The sequence below is a fragment of the Columba livia genome, chromosome 4 (assembly GCF_036013475.1).
Source record: "Columba livia isolate bColLiv1 breed racing homer chromosome 4, bColLiv1.pat.W.v2, whole genome shotgun sequence".
NCBI lineage: Eukaryota > Metazoa > Chordata > Aves > Columbiformes > Columbidae > Columba > Columba livia.
In genome coordinates, this window is record NC_088605.1 from 33,747,801 (window position 1) to 33,765,545 (window position 17,745).

Consider the following 17,745-nt stretch of genomic DNA (forward strand, 5'->3'; position numbering starts at 1 on the left):
CATTCACAGAAACTTTCACAATTCCATCACTTTAATTCCTCTTTAACATCAATTAGCAAGAAATTACCTACATTGCCTTCAGGACCCTGTAAGGAAAGAGCAGACTAGCTCATTGTTTCAGCTTTGACTAACACAGTAAAATCTGGTCAACTGATCATTCCAGAGGAATTGATGGTAAAAAAGTATCCATCAGTAACCTACCTGCATGTAATTTTTACAGATACAATTTCATTCCATATTGAAGCACAGTAGAAATTTATTCTCAAAACTTGTAATAATGAAATCCATTATGAAATCCTGCATGTAATTTGCACACATTCTAGTTCATGGTAATATTATACAGATTAATGCTTATGGTACACTTTGCTAATAATTCAGAGCACTCACTACTTAAGAACTACTGTACATTCTTACAAAGGAAGTGAAATTAGAGATTTTTGCTTTGTCTTAATAGATGTAGTCATCAGCAAAACAGAAAAAAATTAAAAAAATCAAACTGTGCCAAGTGGAAGAACTGATCACTTGCACCTTTCAGAACCAAAGAAACCTAAAAACCATACGAAAATTTGAGACTGTAATTTACCTCCCAAATGCTATGGTATATAACCAGATCACTCCATCACAGGCATTACTGTTGTTCCTCCCATCATTTTTTTTTGTTTGCAATGTTGCAATAGAAAAGTTTAATCCATGGCACTACAATTTGATGTTTGAAAACTTGAACTTCAGAGATTAACATGAAGTTCATATGCACTAGAAAAGTAGAGCAATTTAGGATTGTTACAGCATCTTTGATGAAACAATCAGTAACTACTTTAGTTGCAACAAATCACTGTGCTGTCATCAAAATATCTGATTTAAAAACACATCACAGCCTAAATAGCTTGGAAGTTTTCCGAAAAATTAAATCTTGAATTTCCTTTCATACTGATCTAGTGTTTGGCCTTCGCTTCAGCTTAATCCAGATGCCATTATTTGGACGAAGAATCAGCTCTCCAGTTATACCAAGGTCTTCTGGTTTTTGACATGAGTCCACCCAAAAGCGCCGCAGGATAAGGGCTAGAAGAGCTTTCTCCTCCATTTGTGCAAAACGCTGACCTAGGAGTTACAGGGCAGAAAAAAAAATGTTACTGTCAGGCTGCATCATCAGTTGCTGCATTTGCATGCTCACAGTGACAGCCCTATCACACACAAAACAGCAAGGTCTGTCCATCTGCCTTGAGAACAGAACAGCCTTTAGGCCAAAATCAAGGTCAGAGGGACACCACTGGAACCAGCACTTCTCTCAGCAGGACAACTCTGGCCTTCCTGGGACAATCCACAGCATATCCTCCTTCCCATAGCACACAGAACTCAAACAGCAAAGAGGAAACAGTCAACGCTTCACACGGAACCAATACAAAACACAGCCTTGTCATGTCTCTTGGGTGGACTAGGCAGGAGGAAATGGTTGACAGACCAGAGCAGGAGAAGGTGCAGCACAGCGACTGTGAGGAGGTGAATCCCACTCTTCCCTATATGCAGAGAGAAGGCAAAGGAGATACAACTGCAAGAGAATAACAGGTAGACCTTCCTTCAATGAACACTAAGCATCACACACACTGATGATTTGCTACCACAGAGTGCAAAGTTCAATTTACATCTCAGAGGAAGGTGAAGGAGGAAAGGGAAGAACAGAGATATGAAGGAAACCAAACCAACTGTTACAATACACACAGTTCACTCAAACTAAACTGAAAATGGGAACAGAACACAAAACCCAGTGCTCAAAACTTCTTCTGTTCTCCCCTCTATATAATATGCACAGATGGATGTTTGCACACACGTGCACAGTGATGCATTCCTGCAATGATATTAATGAGCCAACTCTCCTGCACATGTTCCTGTACACTCAGGAACTAGCTAGACATATAATATTAAATCAGATTCCAATTTGGAACATGGAAGGACCCAGTCTGCTGTTTTTATGGGAAGGGTACCTATTCCCCATGAAACAAATTAAAACCAAACAAAAAAAACAACCCCACGCCCCCAAAAGAAAACAAACAAAATGAAAAACTCAGAAGTTGTATTTTCTGTTCTTGTAAATGGCATAATTGCTGAATTTTCAACATCTGCACCTAAGATCAGTGCAGGGAACAGTCTTTTTATGTGTTCTACAATATAAACAACGCCTCTACTTTGAGCAAAGATAAACGCCGGATGTCTCAGCAGCACCTGAAGAGTTAACAAGTTCTGGGACTACAGTGAAAACACCAGAGCAAAAATGATGTCAGAAAGAGGGAAAGAATACATCAGTTGCAGACTGTATGTTTGGGACACCCAGCTGAGATCATGAGACAGACAGATGAGATGTTTCCAGAGTAAAACAAGTGCAGGATATTTGCCTTTTCTCGCTCTGTCTTGTTGACACTGAGGATCAGAAATTTGTAAGCAATCTTGTCCTAACACGGGAGCCCATTAACATGCTCCCAGGCTGCACAGGCAGTGAGAAGGAAACAGCAGCATGACAGACATTGGACCCTGGGAAGAAAGAAAACCCTTGGGAAGAAACAAAATGCGGCAGCTGAAGCACCAGGCTTGCAGGGGAGACAGTGTCCAGAATTTGAGGGACTGGAGAACAGGACACAACCAGCAGGTACACCAAGACTTAAACTTCTGTTACACTTGCTACAGCCACAGTTACCACACCAGGAGCAACACTGTCACTTTATAAGGGCTTCCTCTTCAGCTACCTACCAATGCAGTTCCTGGGACCGGCAGAGAAGGGCACGTAAGCATATGGATGCCTTCCCTTGCTGTTTTCAGGGAAGAATCGCTCAGGCTTGAATTCCTCCGGGTCTGGGAAGATCTCAGGATCTCTATGCAGGGCATAAGTTACGACAACAACATTTGTGCCTTTTGGTACCTGATATCCTCCTAAAAAGAAAAGGGAAAGGGAAAAGACGGGTCAAAATAACAGCAAATAAGTGACTTCCTATACACAACAGCACAGTGAAAAATAGAACAAGACTGTCCTTTACTTGGGAAATACCCCCACTGAGGAGATGTTAGCAGGATAGGAAGTGGCAAACACAGGACACTGCTTACTAATACAGCAATCCTCTCTCAAGGTCCGGGCAAACAGTGGAACCGAAGGGAAGATCCGAAGGGCTTCTTTCAGAACACACTCAAGGTATCGAAGATTCTTCAAATCATCCATTGTAACAGGACGTTCAGTGTTGCCTCCTGTCCAAAACCAAATAGGGGGATCAGCAAGACCAAAACTCCCCATTTCTGGTTAAACAAACTCATCCCAGCTCCCTCCAGAAACTCTCATCATGCATTAAGACCACACAGGAGAAGGTGCTACATACACATTGAACAGGTATGCCTTGCCCCAAAGAAATAAGGTTGGCTATACTCTCCTACAGACCTTCCAGTACCTGTGCCAATCACCTCTAGCTCTTGAAAGCTCCAAAAGGGCCATAAGGCATGTTCCTACTTCTTCTTCTACACATAGGCTTATAATGTACCACATCCCTACTCACAAATGCAGCCACCACCACAACCCCAACGAAGAAGGGAATGGAAACGTACCAAATACCTCATCCAGTTCTCTGTGAACCTTCTTCTGGGCTTCAGGATTGTGTCCAAGTAAGTACAGGGCCCAGTTCATAGCAGCTGCTGTTGTATCATGGCCCTGGAGGTCCAGATTTACAAAGACATTAACTTCAACCCTATTCCTGTGCACAAGTAGGCTTTGTAAATACAGGGTGTTCCAAAAAGATGGACCTGATTTCAAAGCAGTAGTGATTTCAATTTGGGTCCATCTTTTTGAAACACTCAGTACTTAGGTGTGCAAATGGTATGGAAAGTGAGACTTATTAGTCCCGTGACCACAAGAAAAACAAAAATCAACAGTGAAGAACTTTACCCAACACACTGATTACCAGGATATAAGATGATCCATGATTCTGTCAGATGCCTGAAAAGTGACGAAAATGGAAATTGCTGAAATAAACCACACAATCATCCCTCCTCTCTGCCTCGCAGAAGCTGCATGAAGTATCAGTATCTAAATAATGTAACAGTTGAATATCCATCTTTTTGGTTACTGTCAACAACTTAACATCTGGGATGCCAACGACTACCACAGGAGAGATACAATGGACACAATCTGTAACCTTTACAAAACGATTCAAAAAAGGTCTGATGAGGCATAGTACAGTGGCGAGAGGGAGAGAGAGGGAAAGGGAGAGGGAGAAGGAAGAAAGGAGAAAAAGAGGAAGAAGGGACAAGGGAGAGGGAGAGAAAGCAAGGTGGGAAAAGAAAACGGAAAATCTGACCAATAAAGGATTTTGGTACACATGTTGTGAAGGTGCACTTGTGAAGTTTGGGATGCTGCACCTCTTCCAAATCCAGCTATGGAGCAGTACAAGCATGGTGTGATGGGAAGAGTTTCTCTAGGTTACAACAGCAGTAACATGACTCTGAATTAAGCTCTTCTGAGATAGAATTCAGGTCCACATAATAGAATTGTATGGAAAACTTGTGAAAGTCTTGTTTAGCTCCTTCATTGGAGAGGAAACCAGACATAAGACGACAGTACACCAATGCACAGCTGATAACAGAAACAGGAGGTTACAGCCAATGTGGCAAGGGACAAACCACAAGGAGAGTTGGCAAAATGAAAGGCAGAACACTGAAATGGTTTAGAATCATAGAATCATAGATCATTTCAGTTGGAAGAGACCCTCAGGATCATCGAGTCCAACCATAAACTCACCTAACTCTAGCACTAAACCATGTCCCTAAGAACCTCATCTAAACGCCTCTTAAACACATCCACCACTTCCCTGGGAAGACTGTTCCAACGCCTGATAACCCTTTCCGTGAGGAATTTTTTCCTAATATCCAATCTAAACCTCCCCTGGTGCAACTTGAGGCCATTTCCTCTTGTCCTGTCACTTGCTACTTGGGAGAAGAGACCAATACCCTCTGTGCTACAACCTCCTTTCAAGTAGTCGTAAAGAGCAATAAGGTCTCCCCTCAGCCTCCTTTTCTCAAGGTTAAACAACCCCAGATCCCTAAGCCGCTCTTCATAAGACTTGTGCTCCAGGCCCGTCACCAGCTTTGCAATCCTCCTCTGCACTTTTTCCAGCACCTCAATGTCTTTCTTATGATGAGGGGCCCAAAACTGAACACGGTATTTAAGGTGTAGACTCACCAGTGCCAAGTACAGTGGTACAATCACTTCTCTAGTCCTGCTGGCCACACTGTTTGATACAAGCCAGGATGCTGTTGGCCTTTTTGGCCACCTGAGCACACTGCTGGCTCACATTCAGATGGCTGTCAATCAACACTCCCCAGATCCCTCTCTGCCAGGCAGCTTTCCAGCCACTCTTCCCCGAGCCTGGGGTTGTTATGACCCAAGTGCAGGACCTGGCACTTGGCCTTGTTGAACTTCATACAACTGACCTCAGCCCAATGATCCAGCCAGTCCAGATCCCTCTGTATGGCCTTCCTACCCTCCAGCAGGTCAACACTCCCACCCAACTTGGTGTCATCTGCAAACTTACTAAGGGTGCACTCAATCCCCTCATCCAGATCATTGATAAACAGATTAAACAGAACTGGCCCCAATACTGAGCCCTGGGGAACACCACTCATGACTGGCTGCCAACTGGATTTGGCTCCGTTCACCACACCACTTTGGGTCCGTCCCTCCAGCCAGTAGAGGGTTTAGAACCCCCTTTAGCATTAATGAGATTTGCAACAGGAGCTGAGTGCCCATGGCCCACATCAACCATAAAGCTCTTATTACTCGTCTGCTTTCATGAGTAGAGCCTGTTCACACAAACAGGGCCTGCCACATGTGCTGCCCAACATTTTGACAGGGCACACAATTCTAGATCAAATGATTCTATCCTTCAGTAGTTTCTATCCTACAGATATTTCTTCTTAGGCTTCCAGAGCTAAAACAACTTCATACTAAAAGCAGACTCCCGAACTAAGACAAGGAAGAGTCACTACCTGTAAATGATGAATCTCAGGTTCTGGGAAAACAAACAACACATCTAACAGGTTCCTTGGGTACCTCAAACATGAAAGTATCCACTTCTTCACGAATGTCCCTGTAGCTCAATTTGTTCCCTTCATCATCTGTTGCACTCAGCAGCATATCAAGGAAAGCTTTTCTCTTTTTGGATCCACTTTCTTCACAGCCGGTATCATTATCACATCTCATTTTCTTGGTGTTTTCAAGTTCTGCAGCTTTTTCTGCAATTACCTGAAATCAGAAGCATTACGTTAGATGTGATGCACACAGCACACATGCATGGTCTACATTAAACAGGTTTGTCCCATCTTATTGAAACAACATCCATCTGTAGCAGTCTACAAGCACTAGTTAGCATAGCTGTCAGCATTAGCTCAGGAACTTTAATGCTTTTTTTGTGTTAGTAGGTGAAATATGAACAACCCCTCTTGTCCCAAGCAATAAAATGAACTATGAATAGCCTTTGTGTGATCAAGAATATAGATAGCCAAACTATGCAAACTATTTGTTGATCCAGAAGTGTAAACACATCCAGATTATCTGGAACAAGCCAATTGTGCATGGCAACAACAGCAACAGCAAATCAAAAAACATCACCACAATTTGAAGAGACTGATCACCAAGAAGATATTCTCTACCCTATCCAATAACTAAGGAAACGATCACATCTCAAAGCTCTGCGGAACCCAGGGAACAGAAGAGAAACTAGGGCACCCCACAGCCCTGTATCAGGACTACATATAGCACAGCTGGAACAACTACACTAAAGCTTCACACATTTTCTTCAGTATAAGAACAATGGTTGAACTTCCCTTTTTTAGGTCAAATCACAGCCCCAGTGACAGACAGAAATTTCTTGTGGTCACCTCCATTGTTGTAACAGCAAAACAGAACCCCACAATACAGTAGTTTTGCTCTCAATAACAACAGAATAGTTAAAAGGGCTATAAAGTATAAAATTCTGTTCAGAGGAAGCACTGAATGGGGGAAAAAATACAGTTATATACACACATATAGTTCCCCTCACTGAACATATAAAGACAGCTATTGAACAACTTTTTGTCTCAGTGTTTTCTGTCACTAGGTGATATTGTTATCTACTGTTCCTTTGTCATCTTCTAAGATTTGGCTTCTTATATTCAGTGCATCAGCCCAGCATGGGAAGAGAGCATCACCTTACGTCCCTTTATGAGCCTTTCTCATACTTCACTGCTGAAATTCCCAATAAAAGGAAGCAAACCATGAACTACCTAAACAATACAGAGTCAGTTTGGCTCATTATATGTAGTGAAAGCTCAGAGGTTATTTCCTTTGTTGTGGGCATTGATACAATGACATCACAGTGTACACACATCTGTTTCAGGAATAGCAGCCTCTCTGGCAGCATCCTAAGAGTAGATTTGAAAGGGCAACCACTGGCAAGAATAGTGTTGGAACTATCTGGCGAGAGAAATGGGTGTTAATTGCACAGATTAACATGGTGAGACAACACTGCATTTTATGCCAAGTCAGTGATATATGCTTAATGGTTTTTATGTCAAAGTGTCTTACTGCTGATGTGAGGACCTGCATGTGTTTGCTCATCTCCTCAGTTATGCTCTGAATAGGGGAAAACAAATAAAGTCTGCCATTTCTGAGGGCTGGTCCAAGTGGCATTGCTAGGCAGAGCCCTGTGCTTACTGCTACAAACTTGGTAGTGAGCTGTTGCAGGTGATTCAGATATGTAGCAACTCGGGCAGAACAAGAGTTCAATGATTTTCTGTTGTTTGTTTCGGTTGTCAAGGTCCTCTAAGTTCTGTTACTGCCTTGGAGTAGTATAGTCTCTTGCTGGAATACAACAGAGATCCTGACAGAAGAAGTCAGCTGTTGTCTTCTTTTCAGGGAATTCCTTGGCATGCCAACAGAGAGATAGTTCTCCTCTTAATATATGCATATCAAGGGGGCTGAACCTCACCCCCATTTGGAAGCTCTCTACTGAGTACAAGACTTTGCACCAATAACTAACATGTGCCACTAAAAAAGAATATTAAAAAATAATCTATACCGTATCAGTAAAATTGTGAAGGATCTTGAGATTCCTCTCATGTTCTCTCCCTTCTTTGAACAGCATGTATACAAGATCAGGCCAAAGCCAAGGGCTCTTCTGTCGTTCTTGGATTAGATCGCTCATCCTAGGGTCATAACAATTACATCATGTAACATTTCTTGACCAAAGAAAAAGAAAAAAATTACAAATCACTCTGAAAGAACCAAATAAAAAGTTCTACCTCCCTCATATTGTATGGGTTTAAACCCATTCATCTGAAGGGAAGGCTGCTTATTTCCCAGTTTTAAACTCCCTCAAAATTTCTGTCACATGTCCTAGCATCACCATGATTTATATCTTTAAGCACCGATCTCTGAGAAGAGACCATTTATTCTCATTTAGATGGAATACTCCTGAAAGAGACATTATTACACTTAGGCCAACTTAGGGCTCACTTGCAGTACAGTTTGGGAAAGGACAAGGAACCGATGACAATGAGACCCTTTATCTCCACTCCTTTTTTGTAACACACCTGTCTCAAAAAGCTCCATCAAAGGCTACGGCTGAGATCCCACAAGCTACATCTGATCTAGGCTGACACACCAGTGTGGTAGGAATAGAGACCATGCTTTTCCTAATCCACTGGACAGTCACATATGATTTGAATGGTGTAAATAATACTGCTATAAACTGCAGAGCAGCAGTGCCTCAGCTTTAACATGCTGTCTAAAGCAGCACCCTCCCAATTCTGCCAGTCATGCTGATATGAAATGTTGCAGTCCCTTTTTTTTTAACCTCCTGTACCAATGAGTTAACTGAATGGCAACCAACAATTCTTCAAAGACTCAGGATCCCATTGCGTATACTTGAACCAGAAAATGCATCAAAATCTGCAGTTTTTCCTGCCTTCTTGAATTTCTGCCTCAACCTGTGACCTCCCAGCCCTCCCTCCTGGCTCACAGCAGATGAACTCCTAACGTCAATCATCATCAATTCCAGCACGGCTACAAAGCAGTCAAGGAAAATGTCCATTTACCTGTAGATAGCACGAACATACTCAGAATCCTTATTCTCCTGAGCACCCACATTCTTGCCCATTGCTGTTTCTAGTAGGAGGAAACCATCAACCGTTCATGAGTGCAAAGTGAAATGCAGAGTCCATGTACACAATAAGTTTCTACTGTTGCCAACTTCCAACTGTCACCACACCATCCCATCAACAGGTGAACTTACATATCCCCTTCCAGGTGATGAGCTTGCTTTACATTTCCATGCCCAGGTACCCCACTCCTCAACACAACCTCACTTCAGACTGCTACCTCTGCCCTGTCTTCTGACAACCTCACCTCCTCAGGCACACATAAGACACGCTAGAAGAATGGCTTTGAGAGGAAGGAAATGCATTCACACAACATACAGGGACATTCCTCTTCAACCGTCTCCTCATACAATGTGGCACAGCCGTACTCATGAGCCTTGGCATCATTCACAGCCCAACCACAATAACTGAAGAGGACTTACCACAGATTATATCAAGGGCACATAGAGTGATGTCCAGAAAGACATTAAATGGTTCCTTGTCAACATGCTTTTCAAGTTTCTCCAATAAAATACATCCTTGTTCATTCATAACCTCTAGAAAGTCAGTTAAGATTGAGAAGTGGAATGTGGGAGTTATCATCTTCCTCCGCGACCGCCACTTATCTCCAGTGCTGCAAAATTAACAGGGAGAAGGAAGGGTTAAAAACTCCAAGTCAAAAATAAAACTTTCACCATCACAGGAAGTACACAGTAAAAACTGCAGCCTGGAATGCCTTCACAGATGGACATTCTGTAGATGACTCTTAAAGCTCTCAATAGCACCCCCAGAAGGAGTAAAATGGAAATATTTATTGCTCCAGTTGTCTCTGAAGCACAAGCCATGATTTCTATAGCTGCTCTCAGCAAAAGTAGATGCCAACAAACCTTCAGGCAATACAGCCTTATGGTTGCTCAGTGCATGGACTCAGAGGGACTGAGCAAAAGCCACCTATAGCACAAACCAGCTATTCAGCATCAAGGCCTCACCTCATCACATTACTTCTGTGAATCATCACCCATGCAGAGAACTAGGGTCCATGGACATCAGGCAAATGACTGCCTCAAGATCTGCCTATGAAGTACTTCCTTGGAGATGGCCAACCACCTCCCACATGTCAGTGAAAGAGCATGGAGCCACAGTGGGCAAACTTTTTCTGAATCACGTGCCCACAGGCACACATCTGGCAGCTCTGCTTACAGAGTAAACCATCACACCACTTCTCCTGTTAACCTGCTAGTGGGGCACTCCTCAAGCCAGCTTATCTTTATTATGCTCCATTATTTTTATGCAAGCACAAGTGAAAATACCTCTAAAAGTCTACTGGAGACAAAACAACCAGTAAGGAAGAAGACTAACAGCAAGGATACACCATGCCTGATGCCCATGGACCTCAACTCTCTGCACTTTGCTGCTGATTACTGCCTTCTTAATGGCCTTGAAGGACACTCAAAATAAAAGGCATTCCACACCCTCTCACATCAACTTGTGACACCATGGTCCCATCACGAAGCACATGGAGTTCACCTCTGAGGGCTCCAAGTGGGCAAAGCTCCATTGCTAACAGGGGGATCTTGACCTTCTCAAAAAAAAACACAGAAGAGGCACAAAGGCACCAGAGCTACTCAAAACTCACCTTGCTCTGACTATTGAATACCTGCATCAACCAGACCAAACCTTCCTTGACCCTCTGTGTGGCAGCTGCACATCCCCCTGAGATCTGGAGCCTTCAATGTGGCAGCTGATGGCTCTTTTAGCACCTTTTGTGCCCCACTGTGTCTGTCCCCATGTACACACCTAGGGGGGTACCAAGGTGTTGACAGTCACACCCTCCCCTACCCTGGGGCAGGGTGCCTTCACTGCTACCAGCTGGTGGGGCACGAGGGGTGGGACCCTTGGTCAATTGACCGGGTCCTTAATGGGACCCTGAGTCAATTGACAGGGTCGTTAGCAGAGGAGGTGTCCAGAGCAGCTGCAAAGCTTCTGGACCATGTTGTAATGCCTACAGCCAGATCTCACCCAATTATAAAACATGGTTCCTGCCGAAGGCCCCCTTTGGAGTGGTCTTCTCAGAGCAGTGGGTCTGTGAACTGGAGCCCTCTCCTTAGACTGGGACACCATCTAAGGAGGCTTCCCAGGATTGAGAGCACCTCATCTCCTCATTTGTGTGAGTGGCAATTTACTGGATATATCCTTGAATGAGTCCTTGCCTAATCAGGCAAGCATGAGTCCTTGCCTAACCCAGGTGAGTGATTATTTCTTGTGGGTACCCTAGAGTCAGAGGGCTCTAGTTTTGTTTCTTGTGTGTTCATGCACACCGTGGGTCCTCATTATTCTTATTTTGTTGTACCCCAATAATCTCTTCAACTGATATCCAAACCTGTATTTTATGTTGTTGGAGTGCTAGCTAATTGTATAAACCCTGTTTCTAGCCACTTTATTGGCTGCACTTTTCCAGCTAGAATAAAGACTTTTTTGGAACTTGTTGTCTGTCTAAAACTGACTTCGGGGTGCCTTCATGACACCCTCCCAAGACCAAAGGACACTAAACCCTGACATCATTGATCCTCCCTTTCTCCACTCCTGACATGCACTCTTATTCATGTCTTATGAGCCTCCACTTCACGAGGGAAACAAAGGACAGTCACCATCCCTGGAGGTGTTTAAAAGGCGTTTAGATGAGGTTTAGACATGGTTTAGTGCTAGAGTTAGCTTATGATTGGAAACTACGATTTTAAGGATCTCTTCCAACTGAAAAAAATCTATGATTCTATGACAGGGTGCAGATACTCTCTCATCCTATTTCAAAGCATCACCAATGCCAGGCCCATCGTACTGGTTTGCAGTGACACTAGTTGAGATAAGCAATGCACACAGTCACAGTTCTGCCACATTTCAACCACTTGACACACACTACAACATTTGAAACATCCAGAATGTAGCATTGCAGACTACAAGTCACCACTTGCCACAGGATACAACTTCCCAAAACTCACATTAATTTCAAACCTCTGGGTAAAAAAGTAACAATGGGCAAAATTGTCAATCTGACATTAGCTACTAAAGAGCAACCAAGACCATCACAAGGAACAAAACTTCTACAGCTATCATCTACATCTCTGTCCAGAGATATACATAGCATTCCTGCCACCAAGCCCTCTTCCTATCACATACCCTGCAAATTTCAAGATGACAGCAATGCACCTGCATTTCACCGTACCTTGTCAGAAGTCCAGTGCCCAGCCACGGCTGCATGAATTTGTACAGGTATGATTTTTCAATATGTTTTGAACTGCTCAGAATAGCCTGTCAGAAAAATGAAAGCAGAGGGGAAAAAAAAAATCACTTGTTAGATGGAAAGAGTTTTCTTCACCTGAAATTACTTCGCACAACCTCAGTTCATCTACAAAAATACCCCGACCCTCAGTAAAATGCACAATATTTCGGTACAAGCTCATACACAAAGCATTGAGTTCACATCCTCAAGTCTTTCAGTAAATATCCCAATTCTGAGAAACAATCAAATACTCAAAAAAGTACTACTCCCACTCCTCTTATCTTCCTGAAAAAAAAATCTGTGTTACAAAGTCACAGAGAGAGCTCAGGGAAAAGCTATAATTTCCAGCCTTAACCAAACTCACAAGAAGTACCCTCTCTTCAATCAACACTCCAACAAACAACTCTGTCTTCCCAGTTCAGGGACAATCATTACCAGTAGCAAAACTAACAACTACATTTCATGGTATCAAGACAAACCCACCAAGTTCTAATGGAGAAGTCAGTCAGACACAAGCATTGCAACCTGCATTTCATGAAGTTCTATCCCTATTTCAGTGGGCTCATCTTCCCTGCCATCTGCTTGTCCATTCTGATCTCGGGAGCAGAAGTTTTCACAGATGTGAAAACAAAGCTAAAGGAGATGCTTCTTTGTATAAAACATACTAAGTCAGTGCTTTCATTTGCTGGTCATCTTCAGTATTTTTTTTTTTTTCAAGACTAAGCTTTTTATATTCTTCCACTTTCAGCTTTTCTTCAGCACTGGGTCAAAGGACAGGCTCAAGTAAAATCAGTCCAAGTCCTTTTTTGCAAAAATTACACTGAACGAATAGAAACTAACAAGTCAGATACTGCTTTGCATGACAGTAAGACACGAGGCAAACACACTCACCTCTACACTGTCAGGGTGAAACAAAACCATGACAGGCAGTGGTCCTACCCAAAGTTTAAGCATCGGCCAGCTCCTGAACTCTTCAATGTGAGTTTGTAGTTGTTTAAAAAAACCTGGAACAAAAAAAAAAAAGAAAAAAAAAAATTAGATTTTTTTTTAAAAAGGAGGTTTTGCTGAATAAACAAGACTTCTGTAATGAACTCTTTTTCACCAGATGCTCTCTAGTTATGTTTTCTTAGTTTTATCTTGCAACTATGAGTAAGCAGCATACTTTGCATATAGCTGTATTACAGAAGCATTTCTTTATGGCTGCACTCTTGAAGGAGATAAGGCAGTTTGGTTTAATCAGTCTCAAAGCACTGCAGCATGGGTCCTCTGTATTGCAATGTTCTTTGTAACAGTTAGAGACAAATTAAACTTTATCAGGGCTATGCTTACATTTTGGCTTAACTGACACTAGCCAAAATGCTACATCAAGCTGCTTCTTTACTGTTCAAGTAAAGCATCAAGCCTTTTCCCATCTGAGACCTCACTGACAGGCACTACATTTGTGGTGCACACCCAAGTGAAGCCATGCACGGTAATGACTGAGCACTGCGCAGGAACCAGTATCACTTGAAATATTTAGTTTCTGATAGCTGGACTCCTGAAGAAAATCTTTGGAGCCCTTACATCGATATCATTTGTCTGCAAACAAATTACTTCTTATTCCAACATGCTCAAATCCTCTCACTTTCTTGCAGCCCTAAATATCAGGGACAGTTTGCAATTCTATCAGTGGCTTTTGATATCTAGCTGCTCCGGGATTAAACTCCACTCTTGTACTTTTAGAAGCCTTATTGCAGGGTGACTGATTATGGGGTCAGTGTGGATTTGGCAATTCAGATATCCCCATCTCTAAGGGCACAAAGACTCATAGGATCATTTATGCTACAAACTACCTGAGAGATAGCGCTATTGTCCGGCTGCCAGCTGGACTTCACACCAGCAATCCAGCCAGTTCTCCACCCACATTATCCACTTACATAGTCTACATCTTGTCAGTTTAGTGATAAAGTGTGGGAGATGGTAGTATCAAAGACCTTGCTGAATCAAAACAAGCACTACCTCCTGCTCTTTCCCTGCTTGCAGATCCAGCTATCTCATCACAGAGGGCAATCAGATTCATTCTGCAATTCTAGAGGAGGTGGCTGTTATCAGAATGTTCAAGGATTAAACAGGCCTTTGCCCTTTCAGAAACCAGATTAAATAATAAGTTGCTCCCTCCAAGGCATCTGCAGAGTTTGAAATTCAGAGATCCCCAAATCAAAAGAAAAACAGGGAAAAAACATAGTTTCCTAATAAACACCCAAATAGAGCATTCCCTAGTCTTATGCAAAGTTCTAATGACACCCCATCCAAAAGGCTTAAGAATGTCGGGTTACTTCCCTGTTTTCAAAATACTATTCTTTCTAACATGACGGCAATTAAAATATTGCAATTTTCCAGTACTTGTCTAGTGATATCAATAAAATCACCATCAGCTGAAAAGTAATTTTTCTTTCTGCTATAAAACCTTATGCTTTTTTTTTCTAAAAACTACTTTTTAAACTGTCACATTTTTAATGAAAAATATTATAAACCACTAACTTCACTCATTTTTACATAAATAAACAAGAACACTGATGGTCATGTACTTAACTATGTGACTCCTGCTAACAAAGGAAATTAGGTACCCCATAGAACACAGGAGTCTTCATCAAATTGCTTTCTGGAGAGAGAAGGAATTTTCTTGTTTTGTTTTTTAAGATGAAAAGAAGAGAAAAAAATATTTGTCTCTTAGTCAGGCCATACACACATCATTACTATAATCCTGTTACTGCTTCCCCAAAGTTAACTTCAGTGGAAGCTGCTTGCCCTCGGTTCCACCAAAGAAAGACCTCCCATATTTGTATTTTTATATGGGGTTGGATCTAGAGGAAAGATGCAAGCAGAGCCACCATGTTTCTGCATGTGTCAGCACTGGGCAATGTGCACACTCATACTGTACATGTCCTTGGCTTCCTCACATACCATGACCCAGCTGCTCTCTCTTCTGACATCACACCTGGCAGAGCAGCCAGGATCACATGTGCACAGAGCAGACCGCCATACACAGGCAGCACAAACACACCCGAAAGAGTCTGGTGGTCCACTGACAGCACAGCCGAAGCCACTTTCACGCCCCACACTCCTCAAGAAATACACTCCTGTGCAAAACTGAGTAGCAAATAGAAAGGGAACATGTAGCAAGCACATTAACGGTCTCTCAAGTACCTGGCAAAAGAAGGTACCATTGATCAGTGTGAGAACAGAAAGGTTTGCTATTGAGGGAGGTACTGGAAATACTCAGCAAGTTCTTTTGCATCTAATGCATAAATCTAAGGCACAGCTAATTCTGAAAATGACCCAGCAACTCAGCCCACTAAAGTCCCCTGCACATGCTCACTTTGGGGAAGATAATTGTTTACAGAAGTATTTTTCCTTCGCCAGCTAAATGCTTTGTCTGGATCGCAGCTAACAGTCACGACGACACAGTGCTCCATACTGCGAAACAGGACTTCCTGTGAGAGCACCCAGTACACCTCCCTGTCCCAAAAACAACATTCCATAGTGTTCATGCTCCACCTCACCAACAACTGGAAACAGACCCGACTCCAGCATCAGCATCTGGAAGCCACTGTCATATTGAAACTCCAGCTAATCTTCAACTGATAATAACCCCACATTTATACAGTTCCTCTCCTTTCCCTTCCACTGCCCACTTCTCACACAGTTCCCCTCTTCAGGTTGCCCACAGACCCAGACAGAGCTAAAGATGATCACCTTCCCCAGCCAGCCACCACTCAACCACTCAAGCACCCCCTGACAAGCGTTGGCCACTCCAGCAAAGCCCCAAGCAGTGCATGGACCTCATAGCTCGGCTACGGCATGAGCTGCCCTTACCTTCTCCCCCCCGCTCCAAAAGTAGAGCATTTCCCAGCAGAGGATAGCAGGGGCTGACACCGGGGACCGGCTTCAACACCCACCATTTCCTCCAGTAATCCATCAGGGCGGGCAGGGAGCACACAGCCACAATCGTTAACAACAGGGCCGTGACCCCAGCCCCCAGGTGCAGCAGCTGGGGTCCCCCTGCAGCTCCCTGCATGACCTCCATTTCCACCTCCTAGTCTCCTCCTCCGAGCTTGATCCCTACAGGGAACCGGCGCTGCCTGTAGCGGCTGCTCTGGCGGTGCCACCCCCGCTGCCGCACTCCGGCTGTGCCGGGACCGGGCACCGAAGAGGCGGAGCTGTCACATGGCCCCGAGGCGCAGCTTCCTGCCAGGAAAACAGACAACAAAACACAGGCCCAGAGAAGCTGCCTTGAAGCACTTCATGACAGCAGAGCAGCCGCAGGGAACGGTGCCATTTCCTTTCCCTCACTTGGCTTCTCTGACTCAAGTGAAGAGCAAGGAAGTTCTTATCAGGCTCGTGCAATACCTCAGAAGGAAAAACTACAAACCACTGTTGAGATAAAAAACACCTTTTTGCTGATTTGGAGAGGATGGGTTTTCTTAAGACTGCCTTTCACGGTCTGTTTTCAGGTGCCCGTGAAACACTGGTTTGCCATACAGAACTGCTCCAGCGCTCTTCAACATGATGCCTGAAGGTTTCAAGTGCTTCAGATGGGGAACACCTTTCTTAAGCTGGGTTAATGGTTCAGAGAGGTTACACAAACCAAAGCCCATACGGACCCACGATCAAGAGCAGCACTGCAAAGCACACTGATGCTTCTCTGCTCAAATGTCCTTTACTCATCTCAGTGTTGAACGCTCAATCACAGGCTAACAGGTGCCAGTGACACTACTGGCAGCACCAGCACCTGTGTCACAACTTGCAGAGTGCTTGGGTAGAAGTGGTGCCATACCCACCACAAACCCCACTGCCTTTCCTGCCTCAGAAGGAACCAGGGTTTCTTCTCACCTGCTCCTCAAAGCATCGAATGCTTGGAAACCTTGTGGTCTGGTGAAAAGACAGCACAGCTCACACCCAACCTGCAAAACTTCACCCCTTGAAGATAATACAAAAGCTTAATGTAGCCATGGTCATGTTTTTCCTCTCTGTTTTGTACCAAAATTGACTGCACCAGCATTTTTAGTAGACCAATAAACAGCATAAACAAAGCACCTATGATAAGAAACGCAAATAGAGAAAGCTCAGAATATAAGAAGCTAAGGTAGGGTTGATGACCCTTGGCAGCCGAAGGGAGTTAAGTTTTGGCACTTGGTTCCTGCAGTTTCCCAGCAAACACTGTATCATAAATGTTGACCATTGCATTTTCTGCATGGTAAACACCTGGAAATGAACTTTGCTACTCTTGCTGCTATTTGTAATAATTTGTGACAGAAAGCAGCAGATACGTACTCTGTCTTGTA

The 17,745-nt window shown here is 43.4% G+C and overlaps 1 protein-coding gene across 2 annotated transcripts; it reads right to left on the reverse strand.

Moving 5' to 3' along the window:
- Positions 1 to 13: 13 nt before the first annotated feature.
- Positions 14 to 16,630, reverse strand: LOC102094289 (cytochrome P450 4V2). Of its 2 annotated transcripts, none has more exons than XM_013371895.3 (11): positions 16,277 to 16,630; positions 13,313 to 13,425; positions 12,365 to 12,450; positions 9,588 to 9,778; positions 9,103 to 9,172; positions 8,085 to 8,211; positions 6,080 to 6,271; positions 3,580 to 3,682; positions 3,091 to 3,228; positions 2,740 to 2,919; positions 14 to 1,098 (listed from the first exon to the last, which is right to left on the reverse strand). In XM_013371895.3, the coding sequence occupies exons 1-11, from the start codon at positions 16,485 to 16,487 to the stop codon at positions 923 to 925; spliced, it is 1,587 nt and encodes a 528-aa protein (XP_013227349.2). In that variant the 5' UTR covers positions 16,488 to 16,630; the 3' UTR covers positions 14 to 922. The 2 variants fall into 2 exon arrangements, with proteins under 2 accessions (XP_013227349.2, XP_005500270.2); XM_005500213.3 differs by having other exon boundaries at positions 16,360 to 16,622.
- Between the last annotated feature and the right edge of the window lie 1,115 nt (positions 16,631 to 17,745).